Here is a 27,233-nt window from a genome sequence, read left to right on the forward strand (position 1 = left end):
AACACCGACACATACACAAAAAGTAAATAAATAAATAAATAAATAAATGAAATGAAAAACAAGCAAAAGAAAGGAAAGGAAACACGTTGCTCTGCAAAGGACAGTACCCACATGGTGGTTAACAAGTATCTAACTCCCATCTGTAACTCCAGTTTCAAGGAATCTGATCCATTCTGATTTCTCCCAGCATCAAGTGGTGTATATATATATATGTGCAGGAAAAATGCTCATACACATAAATAAAATTTAAATATATCTTAAACTGGGTATGGTAGCTAATGCTTTTAGTCCCAGCACTCAGGAGGCAGGAGCTGGCAGATCTCTGAGTTTGAGGCCAGTCTGTTCCAGAATAGCCTAAATAAACCCTGTCTCAAAGGACAGAAAGAAAAATATATGTGAGGTGGGTGGTGGTGGGTGCATGCCTTTATTCCAGCACTCGAAAAGCAGAGGCAGGTGGATCTCTGAGAATTTGAGGCCAGTGTGGTCTACAGAAACCCTGTCTCAAAAAACCAAACCAAAACAAATTACTGTGTTTGTGTGTCTGTGTGATCTTAACAAATTTCTTCTACTTTAGAAGAAACAATGCTTTTAACAGAAAGCCGAAGAAGATGCATATATGTGTGTGTGCATGTATATATTGGGGCAGGGGATAAACTGACTCCTGTCCTTGGGTATGTATGAAGCTCCTGTACTCTGGGCTGGAGAGCAGCTCAGCAGGAGAACACTGATGTTCTTGCAAAGGACCCAGGTTTGTTTCCCAGCACCCACATTGCCAATTTACAACAGATAAGAACTCCAGTTCTGCCGGTCAGTGGTGGCACATGCCTTTCTTTAATCCTAGCATTTGAGAGGCAGAGGCAGGAGGATATCTCTGAGTTCGAAGCCAGCCTGGTCTACAGAGTGAGTACCAGGACACCCAAGGCTACAGTGAGAAACCTGTCTTGAAAAACATAAAACAAAAAAAGAGAACTCCACTTCCAGGGGATCTGATACCCTCTTCTGAACTCTGTACCCCAGGCATGCACATGGTGTATATACGTTATATTCATTCATATAAAATGAAAATAAACCTTCAAAACAAACCCTCTGACAAACCTTAGAAGACTTTAATTTGGCTCTTGGGCAGATGCCATACTAAATACCCTAGGTGGCCTTCCAGTTCCTCCGTTAGTGCAAATAATATTATTTAAAAGATGTGTCATAGAGCAGGAGGTGGTGGCACACACCTTTAATCCCAGCATTTAGGAAGCAGAGGCAGGTGGATTTCTGAGTTTGAGGTCAGCCTGATTTATAGATCAAGTTCCAGGACAGCCAAGGCTACACAGAGAAACCCTGTCTTGAAAAAAAACAACAAAAAAAGCCTTGTCATGGAAGTATCCTGGGACATTCAGCCCTCAAATTCCTGCTTTGTAACAAGGCCAACTTTCTCTGAAAGAAACTCTTTTCTAACCTGGTCACACAGCAATCTGGACAACAAAACAATACTACAGAGACCAGCTAACATCAAAGAAGAACTGGCAGGATGACAGAAACTCAATCACACAATAGAAACGGGTCAGCACACGGTGGCCCACTGAGTACTGCAAACGTGCATTCACCCGACTCTGCTCTTAGTTGAGAGCTACCTCCTGGAGGAGGAGGAAGGGAGAACTGACAGGGCTCCACAGCACTCCTAACTCTCCGTGTGTCTGAGTGTACAGACGCTAGTTTGTTTGTTTGTTTTTGTTTTGTTTTTTAGGATCTCTAGCCTGGCCTTGAGCTCTCTGTGTAGTTGAGAATAATCTTGAACTTCTGATCCTCCTGCTTCTATCCAGTGCTGGATATCAAATCTTTGTGCATGCAAAACAAGCATCCTGCAAACCAAGCTACATCCTTACCAAGATAGAAGCTACCTAAGGATTAACTATATCAAATACTGGATTATGTTTTGATTAAAAGTTAAATCTAGAATAGAGAATACCCATATTTCTAGATTCTTTAATAATTGTTTTTTTAACCTTGGTTTTTCAAGAGTTATGAAAGTAAAGCCATCATACCTTTGAAGTGAGGTCCCGATGGAAAACACCTTTGAGGTGAAGGTAGCTGAGACCCACTGCTATGTCATAGGCCAGTTTCACTCTCGCGGTCCAGGGCAAATACAGATTACTGGCTAGCAGCTGTTCCAGGTTCCCAGAGTTGATATACTGCAAAACAGAAGGAAAGCCCAGCTATTCTTTATCAGAAATGTTTAGGCTGGCATGCAAAAAGCTGGTAAAAGCATGGAAGAGCAAACACCTAGAAACCACATTTTTCTTTTTTAAGGATTTACTTCATGACTTTTTTGCCTTTTTGCTAAGATCAAATGTAAAGATTTATTTATTTATTTATTTATTTATTTATTTATTTATTTATTTACTTTGGTTTTTCGAGACAGGGTTTCTCTGTGGTTTTGGAGCCTGTCCTGGAACTAGCTCTTGTAGACCAGGCTGGTCTCGAGCTCACAGAGATCCGCCTGCCTCTGCCTCCCAAGTGCTGGGATTAAAGGCGTGTGCCACCACTGCCCGGCTAAAGATTTATTTTTATATGTATGAATGTTTGCAAGCATGTGAATATGTGTATCACATGCATGCCTGATGCTCACAGAAGCCAGAAAAGGGTGTCAGATCCGGAGTTAGAGATGGCTGTAAGCCACCACTGGGTGCTTGGAACTTAGATCCTCTGCTGAGTAAGTGCTCAAACACTGAGCCAACACCAGCCATTTATTGTCTTGAGGTAGTGTGTTGGGATAATCTTTTTGTACACTATGTGAAGATGTGTCTCTGTCCTTCCTCACCTGCATAAGGTGCCTTCTGATTGGTTTAATAAAAAGCTGAGCAGCCAATAACTAGGCAGGAGAGGATAGGTGGGACTTGTGGATAGGCTCTGGTAAGGAACTGAGGGGCGGGGATTCACCAACAAGAAATGGAAGAAGTCAGATGCACTGTGCTGAGGAAAAGTGACAAGCCACATGGCAGATAACATGCTAATAATGAAAATAATAAGAATTTGAGCCGGGTGGTGGTGGCGCACGCCTTTAATCCCAGCACTCGGGAGGCAGAGGCAGGTGGATCTCTGTGAGTTCGAGGCCAGCCTGGTCTACAAGAGCTAGTTCCAGGACAGGAACCAAAAAGCTACAGAGAAACCCTGTCTCGAAAAATCCAAAAAAAAAAAAAAAAAAAAAAGATACAAGCCTTAGAATTTAAGCTGGTTTTTGGTTTTTCAAGACAGGGTTTCTCTGTATAGCAGCTCTGGTTGTCCTAGAACTTGCTCTGAAGAGCAGGCTGGCTTCAAACTCACAGAGATCCACCTATCTCTGCCTCCCAAGTGCTGGGATTAAAGGTGTGTAGCACCTCCACCTGGCCCGGCCTAGAATTTAAGTTTTAAGAGCTAGTTGGGAACAAGACTAAGCTAAGGCTAAGCTCTCATAATTAATAAGTCTCGGTGTCATTATTTGGATGTTCAAAGAAAGACCTGTTATAGTAGTGTTTGATGTAATACAGGCTGATCTCAAATTTACTGTATAGCCAGGGATGACTTTAAATTCTTCCTCCTTGTCTCCACCTCCCAAGTGCTGTTATTACAGGCATTTACCAACATGCCTAGATCTTTTCTACATTTTTAAAAAATTTGTTTGTTTGAGACTATATAGTCTTAGCGGTCCTGAAACTCAGTTTGTAGACCAGGCTGTCTCTGAACTCATAGAGATCCATCTGCCTCTGCTTCCTGGGTGCTAGGATGAAAAGTGTGCACCACCACAGGCAAGATTCATTTTTATTATACTTACGTGTATGTATGTCAGTCTGAGTCTAATGCGGGATGTGTCAGTCACTTATGGAATCCAGAAAAAAGTGTCAGATCGCTTGGGGTTGGAGCTGCCTCACAGGGGTACCTGGAACTGAACTTGTTCAGTGCTCTTAACTGCTGAGCCATCTCTCCAGCCCCCCAGTCCCATCAAACACCTTTTTAAAAAGTCATTTTTATGACTGGGCATGGTGACATATACCTTCAGTCCTTGCATTTGGGAGGCAGAGGTAGGTGGATCTCTGTTCAAGGCTAGCCTGGTCGACAGATCAAGTTCCAGGGCAGCCAGGGCTGCACAGAGAAACCCTGTCTCGAAAAAAAAAAAAAAAGTCATTTTACACCAGGCATGGTCCCTCATGACTGTAACCCCAGCATCCACAAGGCAGCAGGAAGATTACCATGAGTTTAAGGTCAGCCTGGCCTACATAGTGACTTCTAAAGCTACTATAAAGTGAGACCTTGTCTTAGAAAAAAGAAAAAATAAGAGTTAGGAACTAATCTAGCAGGAGACTAAAATTTAGGAAGTAAAAACCTTGAGCTGGAGTGATTACTGACTTCAAATAACAGAGGAAATAGCCTGGGGATAACACACAGGTGAGAAACTGGAATCCTTAGGAAAGAAAGGTAAAGTTTAAAGGAAAAAGACAGAAAGATAAATTGAGGAAGAAAGCATGTCATAATTCCACCGTCTAGGAAGGATATGGGAGGATCAAGAATTTGAGTCTAGGGCTGGAGAGATGGCTCAGCGGTTAAGAGCATTGCCTGCTCTTCCAAAGGTCCTGAGTTCAATTCCCAGCAACCACATGGTGGCTCACAACCATCTGTAATGAGGTCTGATGCCCTCTTCTGGTCTGCAGGCATACACACAGACAGAATACTATATACATAATAAAATAAATAAATATTTAAAAAAAAAAAGAATTTGAGTCTAACCTCTCTAACACACACACACACACACACACACACACACACACACAGTTGGTTTGGTGGCACATGCCTTTAATGCCACCACTCAGAGGCAGGTGGATCTTCTGGTCTACATAATGAGTTCCAGGCCAGTCAAGTCTACATAGTGAAATCCTGTCTCAGAACATACAAAACAACACCCCTAAACAAACAAACAAACAAACAAAAAATACGAGAATCTCACCATAGAAACTAAAAGAAGAAAATAGCCAAAAAGGACATGACCAACAGCATCAGAGTGCTGTACACACCACATAAGATGTGCTTGAAGAAAGTCCATTTGCCACTCAGACATGGGGGTGTCACCAGCAGCCATGTCAGAGCAGTCAGTGAGTAAGACCAGAGTTAGACCAAAGTGAGCGGACTAGGACACAGGGCTAGGGAAGAACTGAAGAATGTACTCTTCCAAGAATCCGCTCTTCTCCTTTATTCCCACAAATCCTTGAAGCACTGCTTTGTGAGGTTTTTGCTATTTTGTTTGTTTAGAACTGGTCTCACTGGGTAACCCAGGCTGGTCTTGAACTCAGGATCCTCTTTCCCCAACTTCCCAAATGCCACTACACCCAGCTCTGTGATTAGTTTTTTTTTTTTTTTTTTTGATATTTCGAGACAGGGTTTCTCTGTAACTTTTTGTTTCCTGTCCTGGAACTAGCTCTTGTAGACCAGACTGGCCTCGAACTCACAGAGATCCGCCTGTCTCTACCTCCCAGTGCAGGGATTAAAGGCGTGTGCCACCACTGCCTGGCCTGTGATTAGTTTTTAATTAAAAAAAAAAAAAAAAAAAAAAAAAAGAAGCCGGGCGGTGGTGGCGCACACCTTTAATCCCAGCACTCGGGAGGCAGAGGTAGGCGGATCTCTCTGAGTTCGAGACCAGCCTGGTCTACAAGAGCTAGTTCCAGGACAGGCTCCAAAACCACAGAGAAACCCTGTCCCGAAAAACCAAAAAAAAAAAAAAAAAAAAAAAAGATTCACGTGGGGGTGGGGTGGTGCACACCTTTAATCCCAGCGTGCGGGAGGCAGAGGCAGGTGGATCTCTGTGAGTTCAAGGCCAGCCCGGTCTACAAAGTGAGTTCCAGGACAGCCAGAGCTAAACAGTAAAACCCTGTCTTAAAAAACAAAAACAAACAAAAAGATTCATGTGTACGAATGTTTTGCCTGTATGTAAGTATGTGTACCACCTATGTGCCTGGTGCCCTTTGAGATCACAAGAGGATGCTGAAGTTCCTAAAACTGGAGTTATGGGTGGTTGTGAGCCACCATGGAAGTAGTGGGGACTGAACCTGGGCTCTCTGCAAGAACAAGTGCTTTTCAGAACTAACTCTCCAGTCCCCTGTGATAAGTTTGTTGTTTATTTTTCAAAACAGAGTTTCTCTATGAAGCCCTGGCTATTCTGGAACTCAGTTTGTAGACCAGGCTAGCCTCGAACTTAACAGAGACCCACCTGACTCTGCCTCCTGCGGTGTGCACCACCACCACATGGATCCCGATTTTTTTTTTCAAAATAAGACTGAAGAAGTGGCTGGGTGGGTGTGGTAGGTAGTGCATGCCTTTAATCCCACCACTCAGGAGGCAGATCACTGAGTCTGAGGCCAGAAAGTGCTACATAGTAGACCCTGTCTAAAGAAAAAGAGAGAATAGCAAAAAGTATGTTTATATATAGACCACAATAACAGTAATTATTTTTTCAATGAATATTTATATAGTGTTTGTACTACACCAAACACTTCTAAAAATTGTTATACATAATCTTATTTAATCTATACAACAGCCCCACAAGGTAAGTGAGCTATAGGATGAGTATCCCTTGTCTAAAATGTTTAAGACCAAAGGTATTTCCAATTTCAGAGTTTTTCTAATTTTGGAGCATGTACAACACCATCTGTATTACTCTCATATGACAAAAGACATTTAAAGGTTAAGCAAGGTTATTAAATTATTAAGGGCAAAATCAGGCAGACAATAGAGTCTGGTTCCAGAGTACATCTTTTTACAAATATATTCATTATACAAGGAGTTAGAGGTCACAGCATTTGACTGAGATAGCTCCATGCAGAACAGGAACTAAAAAGGGAATTACTCAACCCTTTTAAGATACATCATCCCCCTCCTCTTTCCAAGAGAGAAAAAGGAATAAATTGTACAAGTGAAATGAGTATACTTTTTTTAGAACATGATATTGAACTTACAAGGACTAGAGGACCTAAATGGTATAATGAGCAAGAGATTTGATTGAATTCTAGTCAATTATTCCTCCTATGAACCATTTAATTTTGAAAAAAAAATCAATAAGGTTAGCTGTCCTTCAATATTCCCATCTATCAAGTAGGCATACCTGATCCACCTAACTCACAATCTTTTGTTTGATGTTGTTTCAAATGATGTGCTCAGAAAAGAACATGGTAATAGAATAGAAGCATCAGAAGACACCAGATGGGGGCAGCACCATGCAGCAGATCAGATCTCTGTATGAAGCAGAGCAGGTTTGGTAACACAGAATAGCTAAAAACACACCTCCTAATTCTCAAAAGGAAAGTCTGTGTGCTTGCTTAATCCCGCTTTGTAATTCATCTTGGGCATCTTACAACAGTGTATAATGGAAGCATTACACAACAACTTCTCACTCTAGGGGAATCTGCCCAGGTACACAACAGACATGTCCACTGCTGAAAAGAAATCAAATTTGTAAGCTTCAAACTATAGGGAGCAATGTGGCTAACATCTGACCATGTAGCAAACTTCCTTAGTTTTGAGAATCAAAATATCTAAAGAAATAGAGTTTGCTTCTTTGACATGGTGGCAGCCTGACACGGAAGGCTTGTCTTCAGTTGTCTTCAGGAACCACTCGGCTTACAGGGCTGAACGTCAGGCAGAAGAAACCAAGACTGCATTTTTGAAGGCCTGGTGATGCTAGGACCCTTGGTTTTGGTTCAGATAAACACATATGTATTTACAAATATATATATCAAAGCCCAAGAAAGCCAGGGTGTGGTGGCTCACATCTATATTTGTAATACCTGGGATATTAAGGTAAGGTTCAAGGCCAGCCTGGACTACACAATGAGTTCAGATCAGACCAGGCTTCACAGAAGGATCCAGTGTAAACGGGAAGGGAGGATAAAAGGAGAACTACATCTGTAGACCAGCAAAGAAAAGCTGAGAGAAACCAAACAGAATTATTATTATTATTTACAATCCATTTTGTCTTGCTTGATGCTGGAGAATATATTGGTGGGGCTGATAAGCCTCTGGGCCCTCAAAAACCACAACTTCTCTTTGTCTCAAGACCACGCATGCATGTATGAAGAAAGGAAGTTTGAGGGGCGGTGGTGGCGCACGCCTTTAATCCCAGCACTCAGGAGGCAGAGCCAGGCGGATCTCTGTGAGTTCGAGGCCAGCCTGGTCTACAAGAGCTAGTTCCAGGACAGGAACCAAAAGCTACGGAGAAACCCTGTCTCGAAAATCAAAAAAAAAAAAAAAAAAAAGAAAGGAAGTTTGAGATCTGCCAACAAGGAAGATTTTGAAGTTGCTAAACACAGTGTGCCCCATTAGTGGGAACATTCACTTCCCTGTGCAGCTTCTGAACAAAATCTCTGTAGAAAAGCCTAGGCAAGAACAGCTGTATTAGCATGTTCAGCTTTGCTGGTGGGAATCATAGATGTGCGCTGTTTTTTTACAGACTATCCCCTTAGGTTGCCCTACAGAACAAGCCAACACTGCAGCATATTTAAATACCTCATAGAAGTTTTAGCATTTCGATTTTAATTTTTTTTTTTGAGTCATTCTAGGATGGCCTCAAACTCACCAAGTAGCTGAGGATGAATTTTTGTTTTGTTTTTTGAGATCTGTCTCTGGCTCTGAGTGCTGGGATTAAAGGCATGCACCACTCACTACCGCCTGGTCAATTCTGAACTCTTGATCTTCCTGCCTTACCTTTTTTTTTTTTTTTTTTTTTTTTTTTGGTTTTTCGAGACAGGGTTTCTCTGTGGTTTTTGGAGCCTGTCCTGGAACTAGCTCTTATAGACCAGGCTGGTCTCGAACTCACAGAGATCCGCCTGCCTCTGCCTCCCGAGTGCTGGGATTAAAGGCGTGCGCCACCACCGCCCGGCTCCTGCCTTACCTCTTAAGTGGGAATTATAGGTACTTTTAGTACCAGTTATTATCAATTTTACCTATACCAAAAAATGTTTCATCTCACAGTTTAATGAAATATTATAATAGCTTCATTTTACTAAAAGAAAGTAGACACATACATGTTGGTAAATATTCACATGGAGACACAATGTAATTTGTGAGCCAATACATAGAGAAAGAAATAAAAAAAGCTGGAATTCTATATGCAGGGGTCTAACACTCTCTAATTAATTCTTTTTTTCTGGGCTGGAGAGATGGCTCAGTGGTTAAGAGCATTGCCTGCTCTTCCAAAGGTCCTGAGTTCAATTCCCAGCAACCACATGGTGGCTCACAACCATCTGTAAAGAGGTCTGGCGCCCTCTTCTGGCCTTCAGGCATGTAGACAGAACATTGTATACTTAATAAATAAATAAATATTAAAAAAAAAAGATTTATTTAAAAAAAAATTCTTCTTTTCTTTCTTTTCTTTTTTGAGTCAGTGTCTCATGTAGCCCAGGCTGGCTGTACAGCTACTATGTAGTAAGGCTATCCTTGAACTCCTGATTTTCCTGCTTCTACCCCAGGAATGCTATGATTACAGGCATGTACCACCATGCCCAGGTTTTTCACTTAATCTGTGTTTAATATTGATTTCACTGTAAATACCTTTCCCTAAGGGATGTGTTATATGTTATATGATACATATTAACTAAGAAATATAATGTAAATAAGCCTTTATTACTAACGTGTAAGAAAACATATACTAACATTCTTAAAAATTCACTACAAATGAGCCGTCAAGATGGCTCAGCAGTGAAGTGATTGCAACCCAAATCTGACAACCTGAGTTCAATCCCTGGAATCCACATATGTACAAGGAGAGAATAGACTGCACAGTGTTCTCTGATTTACACACATTTGCAAATGCCTCCCCAAAGCACATATCATACATGTAACACAATAATAACAAAAATTAAAATTGAAAATCACAACCCACACATGTAAGTGGATAATCAGCTTGCCACTTAAGAAGATTAATTCTGCTGGGCATGATTATATCCACTGGTAATCCCAGTATTTGGGAGGCAGAGGCAGGTGGATCTCTGGGAGTCCAAGACCAGCCTGGTCTACATAGTGAGTTCCAGGACAGCCAGAACTACATAGTGAGACCCTGTCTATAAAAATAAGTAAAAAAAAAAAAAAAAAAACAACCAAACAAACAAAAAACTAACACCCAATGTGATACTATTAAGGGAATTGTCTTTAGTGGTGCTTGAGTAATAAGGGTGGACTCCAAAAAGTTCAAAGCCAGCCTAGTCTACAAATTCCAGACCAGCCAAAAGCTACATAGTAAAACCCTGTCTCAAAAACAAACAAACAAACAAAAACCTAACTGTGTCTGTCTGTCTGTCTGTCTTTCTAGCTATCCCTCACCACTCTGGAGACTGAGCTTGGAAAATCATTTTAGCCTATAAATTCAAAACCATCCTTAGGGGGGGGTGGAGAGATGACTCAGAGGTTAAGAGCACTGGCTGCTCTTCCAGAGGTCCTGAGTTCAATTCCCAGCAACCACATGGTGGCTCACAACCATCTGTACTGAGATCTGGCGCCCTCCTCTGGCGTGCGGGCATACATCGAGGCAGAATATTGTATACATAATAAATAAATCTTTAAAAAAAAAAAATCCTTAGCATTACAGCAATACCCTTTCTCAAAAGAAAGAAACAAAGGAGGTAGAGGCAGGCAGTCTCTGTGAGTTCCAGGCCAGCTACATATGAACTACATATGGAGACCCTATCTCAAAAAATAATAATTAGAAATAATATGACTTTATTTTCTTGGCTTGTTTTGTTTTTTGTTTTTAATTATTTGTATGCATATGTATCCTTTTTTGTGAAGATGCAGGTGCCCATGGAGGCCACAAGAAGGCAACAGCACCACTGCCGGGCCTCTTTCAGACTCTGGAACAGTTAGTTTCTACTTTTCAACAAATATACTCATCTAGCCGGACCTGAAGCACTTACTTAAGGGAGGTAAACAGTGCCAACTGTGTGGCAGAGGTCACTTCTGTATTTTAAGGAGCAGGACTGTGTTGAGAAAGTCCATACATTCTGTCCACCCATACAAATGCTAAAACTCATTTTAGAGAAAAGACAGGCAGCCAGTCTCTTCCTTTAGCTCACATCTAATAGAGATGGGAGCCTAGGCTACCCTTGAACAAACATGCAGTCTTCATGTTCCTGCCTGCCAGGCACTGGAGCTACAGTGCAAGCCTCACTGAGATAATCTTCCTGAAATGTCAGTCAAGGCCACTCCACATTAAATTATTCAATGATCTTCTATTACTCTTGAACTAAAACTCAAAATTCCCCAGCAGATGGGAAGTAGAGAGAAGGCTCAGCATTAGGAACACTGATTGTTCTTCCTGAGGACCCAGGCTTAAACCCCAGCAGAGCAGCCTATCTGGCTGTAGCTCCAGGTCTAAGGGACCTGACACCCTGATCTGGCCTCTGCAGGCACCAGGAAAACACATGGTACACATATATACATGCACACAAAACATACATACATATTTAAAAACAGCTCTTGGGAGGCAGGGGGATCTGGAATTCAAGACCAGTCTTGGCTACATTATCAAGATCGAAGCTACATAAGACCCTGTTCTCAAAACAGATAAGCAAAAACCCACACAGCTCACAAGTCTGAGTACAGTCTACAAAGCCTTTCACTCTTGATTATTAACTAATTAACCTGCACATTTACCCACTCTTTACATAAAATACGCTTCCCTGTCCCACACCCGTCTAAATATTCACTAATTGTTGAGGGTTTAGTTCCATTTCGTGATATCCCATAGGTAGAGTTGGGAGTAAGAAAGACATCCAATGCAAAAGGACACAAAGTAACAAAGTACAGAAACTAGACGAGAATTTTTTGTTCTTTATGAGTGGGGAAGAGATGAAACTAGAGTTAAGATAAAACTAAGCTAAAGTTAGTATAGCAAGAAAGCCCACATATGCTACACAGTTAGACAGCCTAAAATTGAATTGTAGTTTATGTATGGGTGTTCTGTCTCCACATATGTCTGTGCACCACATGTGAGCAATGCCTTCAGAAGCCAGAGGACGGCATCAGATCCCCTGGAACTTGGGTGACAGATAGTTGTGAGCCACCATATGGGTGCAGGGAATCAAATCTAGGTCTTCTAGAAGCACAGCCAGTGCTCTTAACCACTGACCCATCTCTCCAACCCCACACTGCATTTCTATAACTGACTGTGTCATCCTCAGTGAATTATACAATTTAATACGTATCTATAAAACAGTAATAATAACAATACCTAACATGTAAAATTGTTTGGAAGATTCAAGGACATACATACAATGTGAAAGTTCCTGGCCGGACGGTGGTGGCGCACGCCTTTAATCCCAGCACTTGGGAGGCAGAGGCAGGCGGATCTCTGTGAGTTCGAGACCAGCCTGGTCTACAAGAGCTAGTTCCAGGACAGGCTCCAAAACCACAGAGAAACCCTGTCTCGAAAAAACCAAAAAAAAAAAGAAAAAAAAAAAGAAAAAAAAAAAAGAAAGAAAGAAAGAAAGAAAGAAAGAAAGAAAGAAAGTTCCTAATATCTTGGTTTATTTGTTTGGTTTTATGGTCCAGGATATGAATCCAGGGCTCTGCTCATGGCAAGTACTCTACGACTGAGCCACATCCCCAATCCTGTTGTTATAATTGTTACTAATTATTCATATAGAAGTTCTGATATCTAAGATGAAGTATTTTGGGCAAGGAATGTAGGTCAGATGTAGAGTACTTGCTCGATTGGCATGCTTGAATCCCTTGGGTTTGATACTTAAGACAGCATTAAAAAGGCTTGGTACACACATTTAATCCTAGCACTTGGGAAGCAGAGACAGGCAGATTTCTGAGTTTGAGGCCAGTCTGGTCTACAAAGTGAGTTACAGAACAGCTAAGACTGTCACACAGAGAAACTATCTCAAAAACAAACAACCATGCCGGGCGGTGGTGGCGCACGCCTTTAATCCCAGCACTTGGGAGGCAGAGGCAGGCGGATCTCTGTGAGTTCGAGACCAGCCTGGTCTACAAGAGCTAGTTCCAGGACAGGCTCCAAAACCACAGAGAAACCCTGTCTCGAAAAACCAAAAAAAAAAAAAAAAAAAAACAACCAAATAAATAAAGCAAGCCTAGAATGGTGATGCATTTCTATGACCCAAGCTCTCTTGAGGTAGAAGCGGGAAGATCAGAAGTTCAAGATCATTCTCACCTACTTAGTATGAAGTCAGTCGGGATATATACATAAGAACTGGTCTCTAGCCAGGCGGTGGTGGCGCACGCCTTTAATCCCAGTGAGGCAGGAGGATCTTTGTGAGTGCAAGGCCAGCCTGGTCTACAAGAGGTAGTTCCAGGAGGCTCCCAAAGCTACGGAGAAACCCTGTCTCGAAAAACCCACAAAAAAAAAAAAAAAAAAAACTGGTCTCCAAATAAACAAATAAAGCTACTACAGTTACTTTACCGGACTATGGGAACCACTAAAAGTTTGTAGGTAATGGTATAATGTGATCTGATGGAAACGGAATCATGTTCCCTAACAGTTTAAAGGCTAGCGAGATGTCCCTAGTAGGTAAAAGTACTTGTTACACAAGACCGATGACCGAGTTTTTATCACTAGGACCTGTGGTGGAGGGAGATTCTAGTGCAGGCAATCCCAAAAGTTATCTTCTGATCTACATACATTAGACAAAGCTTTCTCACACATTTAATAAAATAAAAATTTAAAACGTAAGTTGAAATCCTAAGGGGCTGGAGAGATGGCTCAGAGGTTAAGAGCATTGCCTGCTCTACCAAAGGTCCTGAGTTCAATTCCCAGCAACCACATGGTGGCTCACAACCATCTGCAATGGGGTCTGGTGCCCTCTTCTGGCCTACAGAATATTGCATACATAATAAATAAATAAATATTAAAAAAAAATCTTTATAAAAAAAAAAAAAGAAATCTTAAACCCCAGCACTTACTCCTCATAACCTTACTTAGAAATAGAGTCTTTGCATATGTAATCAAGGAAAAATGAGGGTGAACAAAGGTGAACCTCACTTCAGTGTTGCTACACTTGAAAAGACAGACAGAGACAATGTTACATGGTATTAAAGGCATAAGTTGGGGCGACATATCTACAAGTCAAAGAATACTAAGGACTGTCAACAACCACTAGAATGAAGAAGAAACAAAGAAGAACTTCTCAACAACCTTGAAAGGGAAAAAAATGACCCTGCCAGCAGGTTGATTTGGCCCTCTACCCCTTGCTCACATTGTAGTGTTTGCTAGGGCAGTCCTAGAACACTAATACATGATCCAGATCCAGGCCTGTAACCCCAGCACTACGGGGGTTGAGACAGGAGTGTGTGAATTCAAGCCCATCAGCAGGTTTTATGATGGAGGAAGGTCATTTGTCAATAAACAAACTGCCTTGGCACATTTGATAGGCCATCCCTTAGGTGAGTGGAGTAGACAGAATAGAATGCCGGGAGGAAGAGGAAGTGAGCTCAGATGCCATGCTCTCCTCTCCAGAGCAGACACGATGAAGCTCCGACCCAGGATGGATGTAGGCTAGAATCTTCCCGGTAAGCACACCTTGGGGTGCTACACACATGAATAGAAATGGGCCAAGCAGTGTTTAAAAGAATACAGTTTGTGTGTTGTTATTTCTGTTGTCAAGCTAGCCGTGCAGGAGCCGGGCAGGACGAAAAGCAGGCCCGCAGCTCCACACTACAGGTTTACTTGTCACCTAGCCTGAAGACTTAAGTTTGATCCCTGGGACCCACATACTGGAAAGAAAACTGACTCCCACGAGCTATTCCAGCACCTCTGGACTCAAGCTTCGGTATTTGTATGTGCTTACATACACACACACACACAAAATGTAATTTTTTAAAAAAATTTTAAGGTGTTTCAGGCCAGCCTGGTCTACAAAGTGAGTTCCAGGACAGCCAGGGCTGTTACAGAGAAAAACCCTATCAAAAAAAAAAAAAAAATTAAGCTTTATGTGTACATATATACAAGTAAATAAATAAAGGAGCTGGAAAGATGACACAGAGGTTAAGAGCACTGGCTGCTCTTCCAGTGGTCCTGAATTCAATTCCCAGCAATCACATGGTGGTTCACAACCATCCACAATAAGATCTGGTGTCCTCTTCTGGTCAGGCATGCAGACAGAACAATCTTTAAAAAAATAAATGAATGCCGGGCGATGGTGGCGCACGCCTTTAATCCCAGCACTTGGGAGGCAGAGGCAGGCGGATCTCTGTGAGTTCGAGACCAGCCTGGTCTACAGAGCTAGTTCCAGGACAGGCTCCAAAACCACAGAGAAACCCTGTCTCGAAAAACAATAAATAAATAAATAAATAAATAAATATAAATAAATAAATAAATGAATATTTTTAAAATGCTTTTAAGAATATCTATAACTGGACAGTAGTGGCTCACACCTTTAATCCCAGCATTTAGGAGACAGAGGTAAAAGAATCTCTGTGAGTTCGAGGCCAGCCTGCTCTACAGGACCTGGTTTTCCAGGACAGCCAAGACTACACAGAGAAACCTGTCTTTAAAAAGCAAAACAAGCCCATCAAAATCCCAGCAAAATTCTTCAAAGACCTTGAAAGAACGGTACTCAACTTGATTTGGAAGAGCAAAAAACCCAGGATAGCCAAAACAATCCTGTACAATAAAAGAACCTCTGGAGGCATCACAATCCCTGACTTCAAACTCTACTACAGAGCTACAGTACTGAAAACAGCCTGATATTGGCATAAGAACAGACAGGAGGACCAATGGAACTGAATATAAGACCCGGATATCAATCCACACATCTTCAAACACCTGATCTTTGATAAAGAAGCAAAAAATATCAAATGGAAAAAAGAAAGCATATTTAACAAGTGGTGCTGGCATAACTGGATATCAACATGTAGAAAAATGAAAATAGACCTATATCTATCACCATGCACAAAACTCAAGTCCAAACGCATCAAAGGCCTCAACATAAAGCCAGCCACACTGAACCTGATAGAAGAGAAAGTGGGAAGTACACTTGAACACATTGGCACAGGGAACCACTTCCTAAATATAACCCCAGCAGCACAGACTGAGAGAAACAATTAATAAATGGGACCTCCTGAAACTGAAAAGCTTCTGTAAAGCAAAGGGCACAGTCAACAAGACAAAACGACAGCCTACAGAATGGGAAAAGACCTTCACTAACCCCACATCAGATAGAGGTCTGATATCCAAAATATACAAAGAACTCAAGAAATTGGACACCAAAAGATCACATAATCCAATAAAAAAAAATGGAGTACAGACCTAAACAGAGAAATCTCAACAGAGGAATCTAAAATGGCTGAAAGACACTTAAGAAAATGTTCACCATCCTTAGTCATCAGAGAAATGCAAATCAAAACAACTCTGAGATTCCATCTTAGACCTGTAAGAATGTGGGGAAAAGGGAATGCTTCTGCACTGCTTGTGGGAATGCAAGCTGCTACAACACCTTTGGATGTCAGTGTGGCGATTTCTCAGACAATTAGGAAACAACCTTCCTCAAGACCCAGTAATACCACTTTTGGGTATATATCCAAAGGATGCTCAATTGTGTCACAAGGACATGTGTTCAACTATGTTCATAGCAGCTTTATTTGTCATAGCCAGAACCTGGAAACAACCTAAATGCCTCTCAGTTGAAGAATGGATAAAAAAATATGGTACAGTTACACAATGGAGTACTACACAGCAGAAAAAAACAATGAGCTTCAATTTTGCAGGAAAACGGATGGAACTAGAAAACATTATTTTGAGTGAGGTAACCCAGACACAGAAAGACAATTATCACATGTACTCACTCATAAGTGGTTTTTAAATGTAAAGCAAAGAAAGCTAGCCTACAAACCACAATCCCAGAGAACTTAGACAACAATGCGGACACTAAGAGAGACTTACATAGATATAATCTACATGAGAAGTAGAAAGTAGAAAAACACAACATCTCTTGAGTAAATTGGGAGCATGGGAATCTTGGGGGAGGATTGAAGGGTGGAGGGGAGAGGCAGGGAGGGGAGCAAAGAAAAATGTAAAGCTCAATAAAGATTAATAAAATAAAATAAAGCAAAACAAAACAAAACAAAATTCTATCAGAATAACAACTGCTGTGAAAATTGCCAACACACTGATAATATTCCTTTTATCCAGGGACAGTTTCAAATGAGACTGTTAATGGCAATGCACCATGCTTAAGGGCCTAAGGATATATAATCCTGTGTATGGCCTTACTTCTTTCCTAGGTAATTTCTAGGGATCTCACAATGAAGCCATTACCTTTGGCTTGCAATGAAAATATTAATACCAAAGTTGGGAAGAGAAAGACCACCAACCCAAATCATCATGGCCAAATTAATTTAAGCAAACAATTAATTAAAGCAAACTTTTTAAATTCTCATACTAAGACTACTTCTCCTTAAGGCGAGTTCAAGAAGTCAGCATTGGATGTGAGGAATGTTAAGAGGCAAGCCACGCCCACTCCCGGTGACCCCTGCCCTCCTCCCGCCATCTTAGATTCTGTCTGTCCCCTCTTGGTGTGTGCATGTCTCTCTTCTCTCTTGGGCCCTTCTCTGTCTCTCTCCTTTCTCTTCTCCTTCTTCCCCCCCTCTCTCTCCCTCCCCGCCCCAAGTAATAAATATTAAATTTTATTCTGTATGATGTGCCAGCCCATGTCCCTTCTACCCGCTGCCTGCTCACACCAACCGGCTGCCTGCTCACACCAGCTCGCTGCATGGCGGGACCAGCCGTGCTCAGGACCCGCCGGGCTCACAGCTGCTCGGTGGGGGATCTTGTAGCATTTTTAAAAAGGAAGACAAGGTTTTTATAGCTCAGGGGTGGGTGTTTCTAAATGGGGGATTTGGTGAACAAAATAGGGATACAGGAGCAGAACATAGCATGACAAGTTAGTCATAATGACCTCCTGAAACAAAGGCATGATTGCAAGGTGGTTGTAACAAACTTTTTGAAACAAAGACATGGCTGTCATTTCCAGGAACAGGCAGTACAGAACCATTTGTAGTGAAGGTTACAAGTGGGCACAGTCCAGTCCTTGAGAAACAGAGGTTTAATCATAAACAGGAATGAACCTTTTTTGTGTTTACAATAAGATAGCTTTTAAGCCTAAGATGGAGGCAGCTTGATTCTTCAAAAACATCCTACATTCCTAAGCAACCACTACGATCTCTTCAACTGAAATCTTATTCAATGCACTTCAAGATTCACTCTATGATGGAATTTCAGTTCCTTGGTTACTCTCGAGGATATAACTTAAGAGCCCACCAAAACGACACATAAAAACAATCAAGTGCGAGTCTCTAAGCCTTTCTTCCCCTGATCTCTTTTATTAACCCCCATGCTTAAAGTCTATGCTATAAATCTTTTAATAAATTTCAGTTTTGATTAAATTCTTCCTGTAGTAAAGTCAAGAATCCTGAGTGGACATCTCTGGAAAAGAAGCCAGGATGCTACAGTGTATGGTGTGGAGCTGCATCTCCAGCCTGCATGCACGCCACTACTGCTAATAGTAGACATGTAGAACCAAGAATAAAGAATTTCCAAATGGAGATGTTCAGAGCAGCAATGGGAAGAGATCCCAGGATCTTATCTAACTCACTGTGTCATCAGCAAGTCAGAAACAGTATCAATGTCAAATAGCCAAATCCTGGCCTGCTCTTTGGATGGGCCTTCTGAGGAGAGGGGCCTGGGTGCCGGCCTACTTTTCAGTGTAGTCTAACGATGCTTTTGTGCTAGCCACTGGATGCTTGCTGGTCTGCTCTGAGCACAAAGGCTAGCAGACATCCCAGCCCGTTGGCTTGCTTCAAAGAAGAAAAGAAAGCTTTGTTGTTGGCCTGGGTAATTCCAGGACAGGCGCCCCAGGAGCGCCCTGTGGGAGGCTTATGCTCCATAAGAGCCTCCTGTTCTCAGCTAGAGGATCCACATCTGCACATCCGCTGAGGCCTGTTACCACTGTACAACCTCCCTCCAGGAAAGTCATAGAGCCTGCTCGGGAGGAATCAAGAAAGAGGGGACATTAGTTCTGGCTACAAAGAGCTTTTACTAACCACAATACGTTCAGAATATTTAAATGTTTCATTTTCTCTGCTTTCTCATATGCCTGTGTTCACCCTTCCAAGCCCCGCCGGGGCCTTTATTTTGGGAAGCATTTCCTGCCACTCCATCTCACACTTGGTGCCACTTCTGTATCTTGTACATATTTCCACTCCTAATTACACTGAAAATCTGATGGTAGGGACCAAGTGTTAATGAACTTTCTAAGCCTGGTATCCTAGGAAATTAACAATAATTTTTTTTTTTAAATTTGCTTTTTAAACAGGGTTTTGCTCTTCATCCCTGGGCTCATTTGGAATGCACTGTACACCCAGGTTTGACTATGGTGATCCTGTTGTCAAAGTTGTTCGGGTCAGTGCCTAGGCCCCAATAGCTCTAACAACCTAGGATTGGCCACCAGTCCTCAATAGGCCAATAATACAGTGACAACCCTAGAAAAGGAGACTTCTTCAAAGTGGCCATGCTGGGGAGAGGAGCAAAGAGACTCCAGGACACCTACGCTTCTCTCCTCCCTCCACCCCAGTCCCGGCTCCTCAAGGCCATCTTCTGGTCCTGAGCAGTCCTGGTCCAGGCATGGTTGCACCCATCACCGACAGCCCCAGTCTCATTGCAGTGTGGTTAACAAGTTGTCAGAACTGTGTAAACTCTTAAGCACTAGCACTGGGTTTCTGCATTTCCTGCTCACAGCATGAAATTCCTGGGGGCCCATTGCCTCAATAGTCTTAAAGCCACAGGGAGGGGCATGAGTGTCTCTCATTAGAATATCTTTGCTAACAGGACAGTTACAATCCTTTAGCCTCAGGTTCCCAAGAACTAAGATTACAGGTTTGAGCCTCCTTGCTTGTACAAATTCAACAATAAACTGTCTAATGAAAAAAAAAAGAAAAGAAAGAAAGTCACTTAAATAAATCGAAGCAGGGGCTGGAGAGATTGCTCAGTTGTTTTTGCTTTTTTTTTAAGATTTATTTATTTATTATGTACACAGTGTTCTGCCTGTACGCATGCCTGCAGGCCAAAAAAGAACACCAGATCTCATTATAGATGGTTGTGAGGCACCACGTCATAGCTGGGAATTGCACTCAGGACCTGTGCGAGAGCTCTTAACCTGTCAGTGCTCTTAACCTCTGAGTCATCTCTCCAGTTCGGCCAACTGCTCAGTTCTTAAGAACACTAATTGCATCTGGGTGATGGCACACATCCCAGCACTCGGGAGGCAGAAGCAGACAGATCTCTGTGAGTTTGAGGCCAGCCTGATCTACAAGAACTAGTTCTAGGACAGACTCTAAGCTATAGAGGAAACCCTGACTCAAAAACAAAACAAAACAAAAAAAAAAACAAAAAAAAAAACAAAACACTAATTGCTCTCTTTCAGAGGACCCATTTGGTTCCCAGTGCCAATGTCAGGTGAGTCACAGCTGCCTATAGCTCAAACTCCACAGATTTCAATGCCTTCTTCTCGGTTCTGGGCACCCTAACACACAGGGCATAGATAAATATGGGCACATGAATAACAATTTAGAAATAAACAAATGGGCTGTCACTATCTATAACACCACTACCGCCCCCAAGACTCAGGGACCATCAGTGACGGGCCAGAAATCTACAAGGACTAGAGGAAAATCGTGTCTTTTGGACATGACAGGAATGCTGTGCTCATGAATTCACAGAAACTGTGGTTACCTGCAAGACCTGTCACAGATCAAGCCAGTTAACATTTTAACATGGAGGGAGGAGGAGCTTGTGAGCCCACACCCTTGATTGGAGGAGCTACTACTGGAGGTTAATGGCTTTTAGGGGGAAGAACAGGCAGTTTCCTTTGAAGAGTATGGCCTCTGTGCTTAAGGAATGGCACAACACCTAGGATTATATGGTTATTACAAATTATTGAAAATTGTACACATTACCCAAGAATTATGCGACAAGCCTACTCTGATTAGGGTGTTCTTTCCCCCAGAAGTGCCCTTGTGTCTTGATTAAAAATCTCTATTACCATTTGGAGTCAGAGAAACCATTCCACATATGCCTTTGAATTCCTGCCATCTTTCCAGTCTTCCCACTGACAGAAAGCCCTTCCACCCAAGTAAGTGAATGGCACTTCCTTTATGGCTTCTATGGCTGCATATCTGGACCTTACCATTAGGAATATTCCTAAAAAACGAGCTTTTCTGCCAACGCAAATAGTCCCTATCAGACCAAATTAAAAGATAGCCAGGTTTAATTGGCTGCCTGCACTCTCAGGCCGGAGGGGGAAACGGAAAGCCAACACAACCACCAAAGAAGAAGAGGGAAGCAGTTTAAATAGCCTGTGGGAGTGGTCTTGACCTTTTCTAGGGAGGGGCCAAGGTTTGGCGGGCTCAGGGGACGGGGCTTCCAAAAATGGATGCTGGAGACTGGAATTACAATTACACCCCCATGCTCCCCTCCGTGGCCAGAGTATCTGCATGTGGTAATTGTTTCTTTCTCAGTTGACATTTCTTTAATAATATTCTAGAGACTATAGAGCTGGTCAGATTCAATATAAACTAAAAAGTTTATTTGTCTTTTAATAATGCAGATTTTGTCAAAGCCAATAAAGATGAATGGATGGTCAAAAGGACATGAGGTTGGGAGGGGTAGAGAAATGGGGAAAAAATCTGTAAGGAGCTAGGGGTAGGAATGAGATGTAACTATGATCCAAATACACTGTATGAGATCTTCAAAGAATAAAAAATAAAATAAACTGAAACAGATTTAAAGTTTCTTCTCCTCTTGGATTCCCCCTCCCAATTCAGTGATTAAAATGCAGTTAAAGAACTGGAGAAGGGGGTTGGAGCTCAGTAGTACAGTTTTGCTTACCATGTTTTCAGTTCAGTCCTCAACGCTGGCTGAATAGAATTACCAGGAATTTAAGATAAAAATGGACCAATGGATGGTTTAGGAGGTAAAAGTATTCGCTACCAAGGTGGATGACTTGAGTTTGATCCTCGGGGAAAACACGGTAGAAGAAGGGACACTGGCCCTGACACACGCTCACACACACGACATCGTGAGCGAGACTCCTGAGAGGAGTCTGTGCTGCAGAGACCTTTGGCTGGTGAGGATTTCAGTACTCTGACACTGCACAGTGAATGGTGGTGCAGGCCTTTAATCCCAGGATTTGGGAGGCAGAGGGTAACCTGGGACTTCCGATTCTTCTACCTCTACCTCCTAGATGCTAATTAAACATGTCTTCCACCAAGCCTGATTTATTCAGAGTTGGGCATATGAACCCAACTCAGTTACATCCCAAGTCTCCAAACTGACTCCTTTAATCTTCTATTTTGTACCTTCTCGTCTTCCCCATTGTCATTCACTACAGCTGTGTTTCAGGTATCTGGAACAGAAATTTCAGAGTTACCTGTGACTTCTTTAACACCCCACACACAGGGTGTTAGGAAAACTTCCTTCCTTCCTTCCTTCCTTCCTTCCTTCCTTCCTTCCTTCCTTCCTTCCTTTCTTACAGGGTGTTAGGAAAACTTTCTTTCTTCCTTCCTTCCTTCTTTCTTTTTTCTTTTTTAATGCTTTTTTGAGACAGGGTTTCTCTGTGGCTTTGGAGCCTGACCTGGAATTAGCTCTTGTAGACCAAGCTGACCTCGAACACACAAAGATCCGCCTGTCTCTGCCTCCTGAGTGCTGGGATTAAAGGCGTGCGCTACCACCTGGCGGGAAACTTGTTTTCTACTTGCGAAATGAATCTAGAATCACCAGCTGTACTACTACCATTCTGGTCCAAGTATCATCATCTCTCATCTTTTTCTCATGGTCTTTTTATTGCATATCATTCTTTTGTGCAGTAGAGGTGATATCTGGTTCTACCACTGAGCTATATCCCCAGTTCAATTTTTTTTTTTTCAGAGCTGGATATCAGACCTAGGCCCTTACAAACACAAGGCAGGCACTCTATCACTGAGTTGCACCCTATGCCTCCATTGCAGATTTCACCGCACAAGCCTCTTAGCTGCTTCTCCTGCTTTTGTTCTTACCCTTTTTCAGTTACTCACCACCCAGAAGCTAGGATGAGTCTGTTAAAATACAATGCCTATAAATCAGGGTTTATAGAAGACAGTAAAAACACCCACCTAACTAAAGGAGGGATCGCCGGGCGGTGGTGGCGCACGCCTTTAATCCCAGCACTCGGGAGGCAGAGGCAGGCGGATCTCTGTGAGTTCGAGACCAGCCTGGTCTACAAGAGCTAGTTCCAGGACAGGCTCCAAAAACCACAGAGAAACCCTGTCTCGAAAAAGCAAAAAAAAACAAAAAACAAAAACAAAAACTAAAGGAGGGATCATACTCTGAAACAATTATACAGAAGTATTTAATTATCAGTTATGAGACATGAAGATAATTTGGGTAGCCCAAAATGAAGTCAAGCATAGTAACTCACACCTTTAATCCCAGTTCTAAAGAGGCAGAGGCAGGTGGATCTTTGAGTTATAGACCAGTCTGGTTTACATAGTGAGTTCCGGGACAGACAGAGCAACATAGGGAGTCCCTGTGTCAAAGTAACAAAAACAAAACAAAATAAATAATAGAGGCAGGAAAACCAGCTACAAAATATTAGTAGAGGGGGCTGGAGAGATGGCTCAGCAGTTAAGAGCATTGCCTGCTCTTCCAAAGGTCCTGAGCTCAATTCCCAGCAACCACATGGTGGCTCACAATGATCTATAATGAGGTCTGGCACCCTCTTCTGGTCTGCAGGCATACACACAGACAGAACATTGTAAACATAATAAATAAATATTTAAAAAAAATATTAGTAGGGACTCAAGCACAGAAGAAGATCACAGATGTTAAAGTGAAAGAAATATAAACAGACAAAGAAGAGCAGGATAGGATGGGAAATGAGAAAAGGTCAGGATGTATTCACATTTTTGCCTGGTGTCCTCATCTATCTTTCTTTCTTTTTTTCAGACAGAATCTTGCTATGTAATTCTTACTGGCCTGAATTTTCGTGTTGACGACACTGGTCTGGAATTCACAGATACACCTGCCCCTGCCTCCTGAGTGCTAAGACTAAAGGCTTGTACCACTGTACCACCACACCTGTCTGAAAGAGGAAGAAGAGGAAGGGTTCCAGCAAGAAATAGATGCTTGCTACTCTGTCCCCCTAAACAATGGTCTTTTTAAATTCTAAACCCAAGACTAGCAAAGTGCCTATCTCATAATAGACTCACTCAAAGTGTTTATGACCAAAAACATCTTCCCTTACAGTTTATGCTTCTTTCCTTGTTTTGCTGGCACTAGGGGTCGACCCTAGGGCCTCTACTCTTGAGCTATAGCCCAGCCCTCTCCTTACAGGTTGTCATTTGTGTTCACAGTCCTTTGGGGATCTCTGAATTGAAGAGGATTTTTGTTTTATTTATTTTTTTTTTGTTTTTGTTTTTCAAAACAGGGTTTCTTTGTGTATCATTCTGGTTGTCCCGGAACTCTGTAGATTAGGCTGGCCTCAAACTCACAGAGATCCACCTGCCTCTGCCTCCCAAGTGCTAGGACTAAAGGTGTGCCCCACCACCAGGCCTCAAAGAGGCCATTCTAATGGGTATTCTTAGTAGTCTCCTTTACCACGGTCACAAGAGCCTCCCCAGAACTGCCCCACACTTCAAACACTCAAGCTTCTGCTGCCAAAGTTAACCTAACACAGGGCAACCTGGCAGCCTTACATCCAACTCAAGGCAAATTAGGACAGAATACAATGTACTAGGCCATACAAAACAAAGTAAGTAAGAGACAACTGGCACACAGCACACCAAGACACTGGAGTCAGGATCTAGCTGCTCATTTTATAAATAATGCATGAGTTAGGTCACTGAACCCATAGAGTTTCCTTTCACCTTAAGCTCAAAGATTATAGAAGGCTTCTTATAAGTTTGACAAAGCCAGCTCAGAAACTACACACACCAATCCATACAAACAAAAATTTCCCAAGTTAACTACCCTAACAGATTAACTCTTATCCCTTGTTTCCACCTCCCACATGCTAGCCACCATGCCCAGCTAACTTTTTTTTTTAAATATTTATTTATTTGTTATGTATACAATATTCTGTCTGTGTGTATGTCTACAGGCCAGAGGAGGGCACCAGACCTCATTACAGATGGTTGTGAGCCACCATGTGGTTGCCGGGAATGAACTTAGGACCTTTGGAAGAGCAGGCAATGCTCTTAACCACTGAGCCATCTCTCCAGTCCCTCCCAGCTAACCTTTAAAGAATGTGTAGGTTCACTTCTCAGAACAGAAATATATAGAAAATCTTTCTAGATCTGGGGTGTAAATTATGAGCATATTCATTTGGAAAAATTTAGTGAGCAATACTTTTCATGTATGTGCATCTTCTGTTACATTATAATTCAATGAAAAGCTCTTCAAATTTTAACATTAATGGAAACATTAAAAAAAATGACAAACCAGAATTCAAAGAAAAGACTTGTCACTGTGAGAAATACGAGTTTCAACAGTTAGCATGCAGCAATTATTATATGCAAGGCACTGTGCTAAATGAGTATTTTCTATTTTATCCTGGTTAGGTCATCCACGTTATCAGCAACATGTCACATTTAACTACTCCTCCTCCTTGAAACTCCTTTTCCATTCTTGACCAACAGTTTTGCTTCCTCCTTCCCCATACGGTCCAGAGTCTATCCTCCCTGCCTATTAAAGCTAAAATACTCCAGAGCTTGGTTCCTTTACTCTCTTCTATGCTCCTTGCAGCAGAAACTCTTAGTATTTCCATTTAACACAGGAAAACATGGAGGCTCAACAGACTCAAACCTAGGCAATCAAGATGTCAAAATTTGCATTCTTGACTTCCTCCGCATTCTTTCCATCCTTCTGGCCACATTAAGAGGCAAAACATTCTGGGTGGAGATGGTTCACACCTTTTATCCCAGCATTCAGGGGACAGAGGCAGGCAGATCTTTATGTTTGAGGCTAGCCTGATCTACAAAGTGAGTTAGTTCCAGGACAGCCAAGGCTACACAGTGAAACCCTGTCTCAAAAAAAAAAAAAAAAAAAAAATTACAACAAAGAAAAAAAAGAGGCAAAACATTCTATATTCTTTTTTTTTTTTTTTTTTTTTTTTTTTTGGTTTTTTCGAGACAGGGTTTCTCTGTGGTTTTGGAGCCTGTCCTGGAACTAGCTCTTGTAGACCAGGCTGGTCTCGAACTCACAGAGATCCGCCTGCCTCTGCCTCCCAAGTGCTGGGATTAAAGGCGTGCGCCACCACCACCCGGCAACATTCTATATTCTTTCTCTTTTGAGATAGGGTCTCACTATGTAGTCTTGGCTAGCCTAGAACTCACTATATAGATCAGGCTTGTCTCTGCTTCCTGAGTGCTGGGATTGGCCTGACCTAGTACATTCTAGCCTTCAGTAACTGAGAGAAGAACATGCCTGTGGCACATGGAACTTACTTTCTTTTTTAATGATTTATTTATTCTTACTTTATGTAGCACTGGTATTTTGTCTGCATGTATGCTGTGCAAGGGAGTCAGATCCTTGGAGGTAGAGTTACAGTCAATTGTAAGCTGCCATGTGGGTGCTGGGAATTGAACCCAGATCATCTGGAAGAACAGTCAGTGCTCTGAACTGCTGAGCCATCTCTCCATCCCTGGAACTTTCTTTCTTCTTTTTTAATATTTATTTATTATGTATACAATATTCTGTCTGTGTGTATGCCTGCAGGCCAGAAGAGGGCACCAGACCTCATTACAGATGGTTTTGAGCCACCATGTGGTTGCCGGGAATTGAACTCAGGACCTTTGGAAGAGCAGGCAATGCTCTTAACCTCTGAGCCATCTCTCCAGCCCCCTGGAACTTTCTTTCTTAAGGTATTAAGAACATATATCAGGCTGGGCAGTGGTGGAGCACGCCTTTAATCCCAGCACTCGGGAAGCAGAGGCAGGCGGATCTCTGTGAGTTCGAGACCAGCCTGGTCTACAAGAGCTAGTTCCAGGACAGGCTCCAAAGCTACAGAGAAACCCAGTCTTAAAAAACCAAAACCAAAACAAAACAAAAAAGAACAATTACCAAGCACCAAGTCAACAGGAAACCATTACTCTTGCAAATTCCATTAACAAGTTTCCTTCCTAAGTTTCTTCACTTTAAGGTTTGGTAATTCTTGATGAGGAATGTGAAAATATTCTAG

General features: G+C 42.1%; 1 protein-coding gene across 1 annotated transcript in view; it reads right to left on the minus strand.

Annotated features, from left to right (window-relative positions):
• Tesk2 (testis associated actin remodelling kinase 2) overlaps window positions 1–27,233 on the minus strand; it is a 115,394-nt gene that overhangs the window by 6,915 nt on the left and 81,246 nt on the right. Inside the window, exon 5 of the mRNA XM_057784784.1 lies at window positions 2,037–2,183. Within this exon, the coding sequence (XP_057640767.1) occupies window positions 2,037–2,183 (147 nt within the window). The remainder of the gene's footprint in view (window positions 1–2,036; window positions 2,184–27,233) is intronic.

This window comes from Chionomys nivalis, chromosome 11 (genome assembly GCF_950005125.1).
Source record: "Chionomys nivalis chromosome 11, mChiNiv1.1, whole genome shotgun sequence".
Lineage (NCBI taxonomy): Eukaryota > Metazoa > Chordata > Mammalia > Rodentia > Cricetidae > Chionomys > Chionomys nivalis.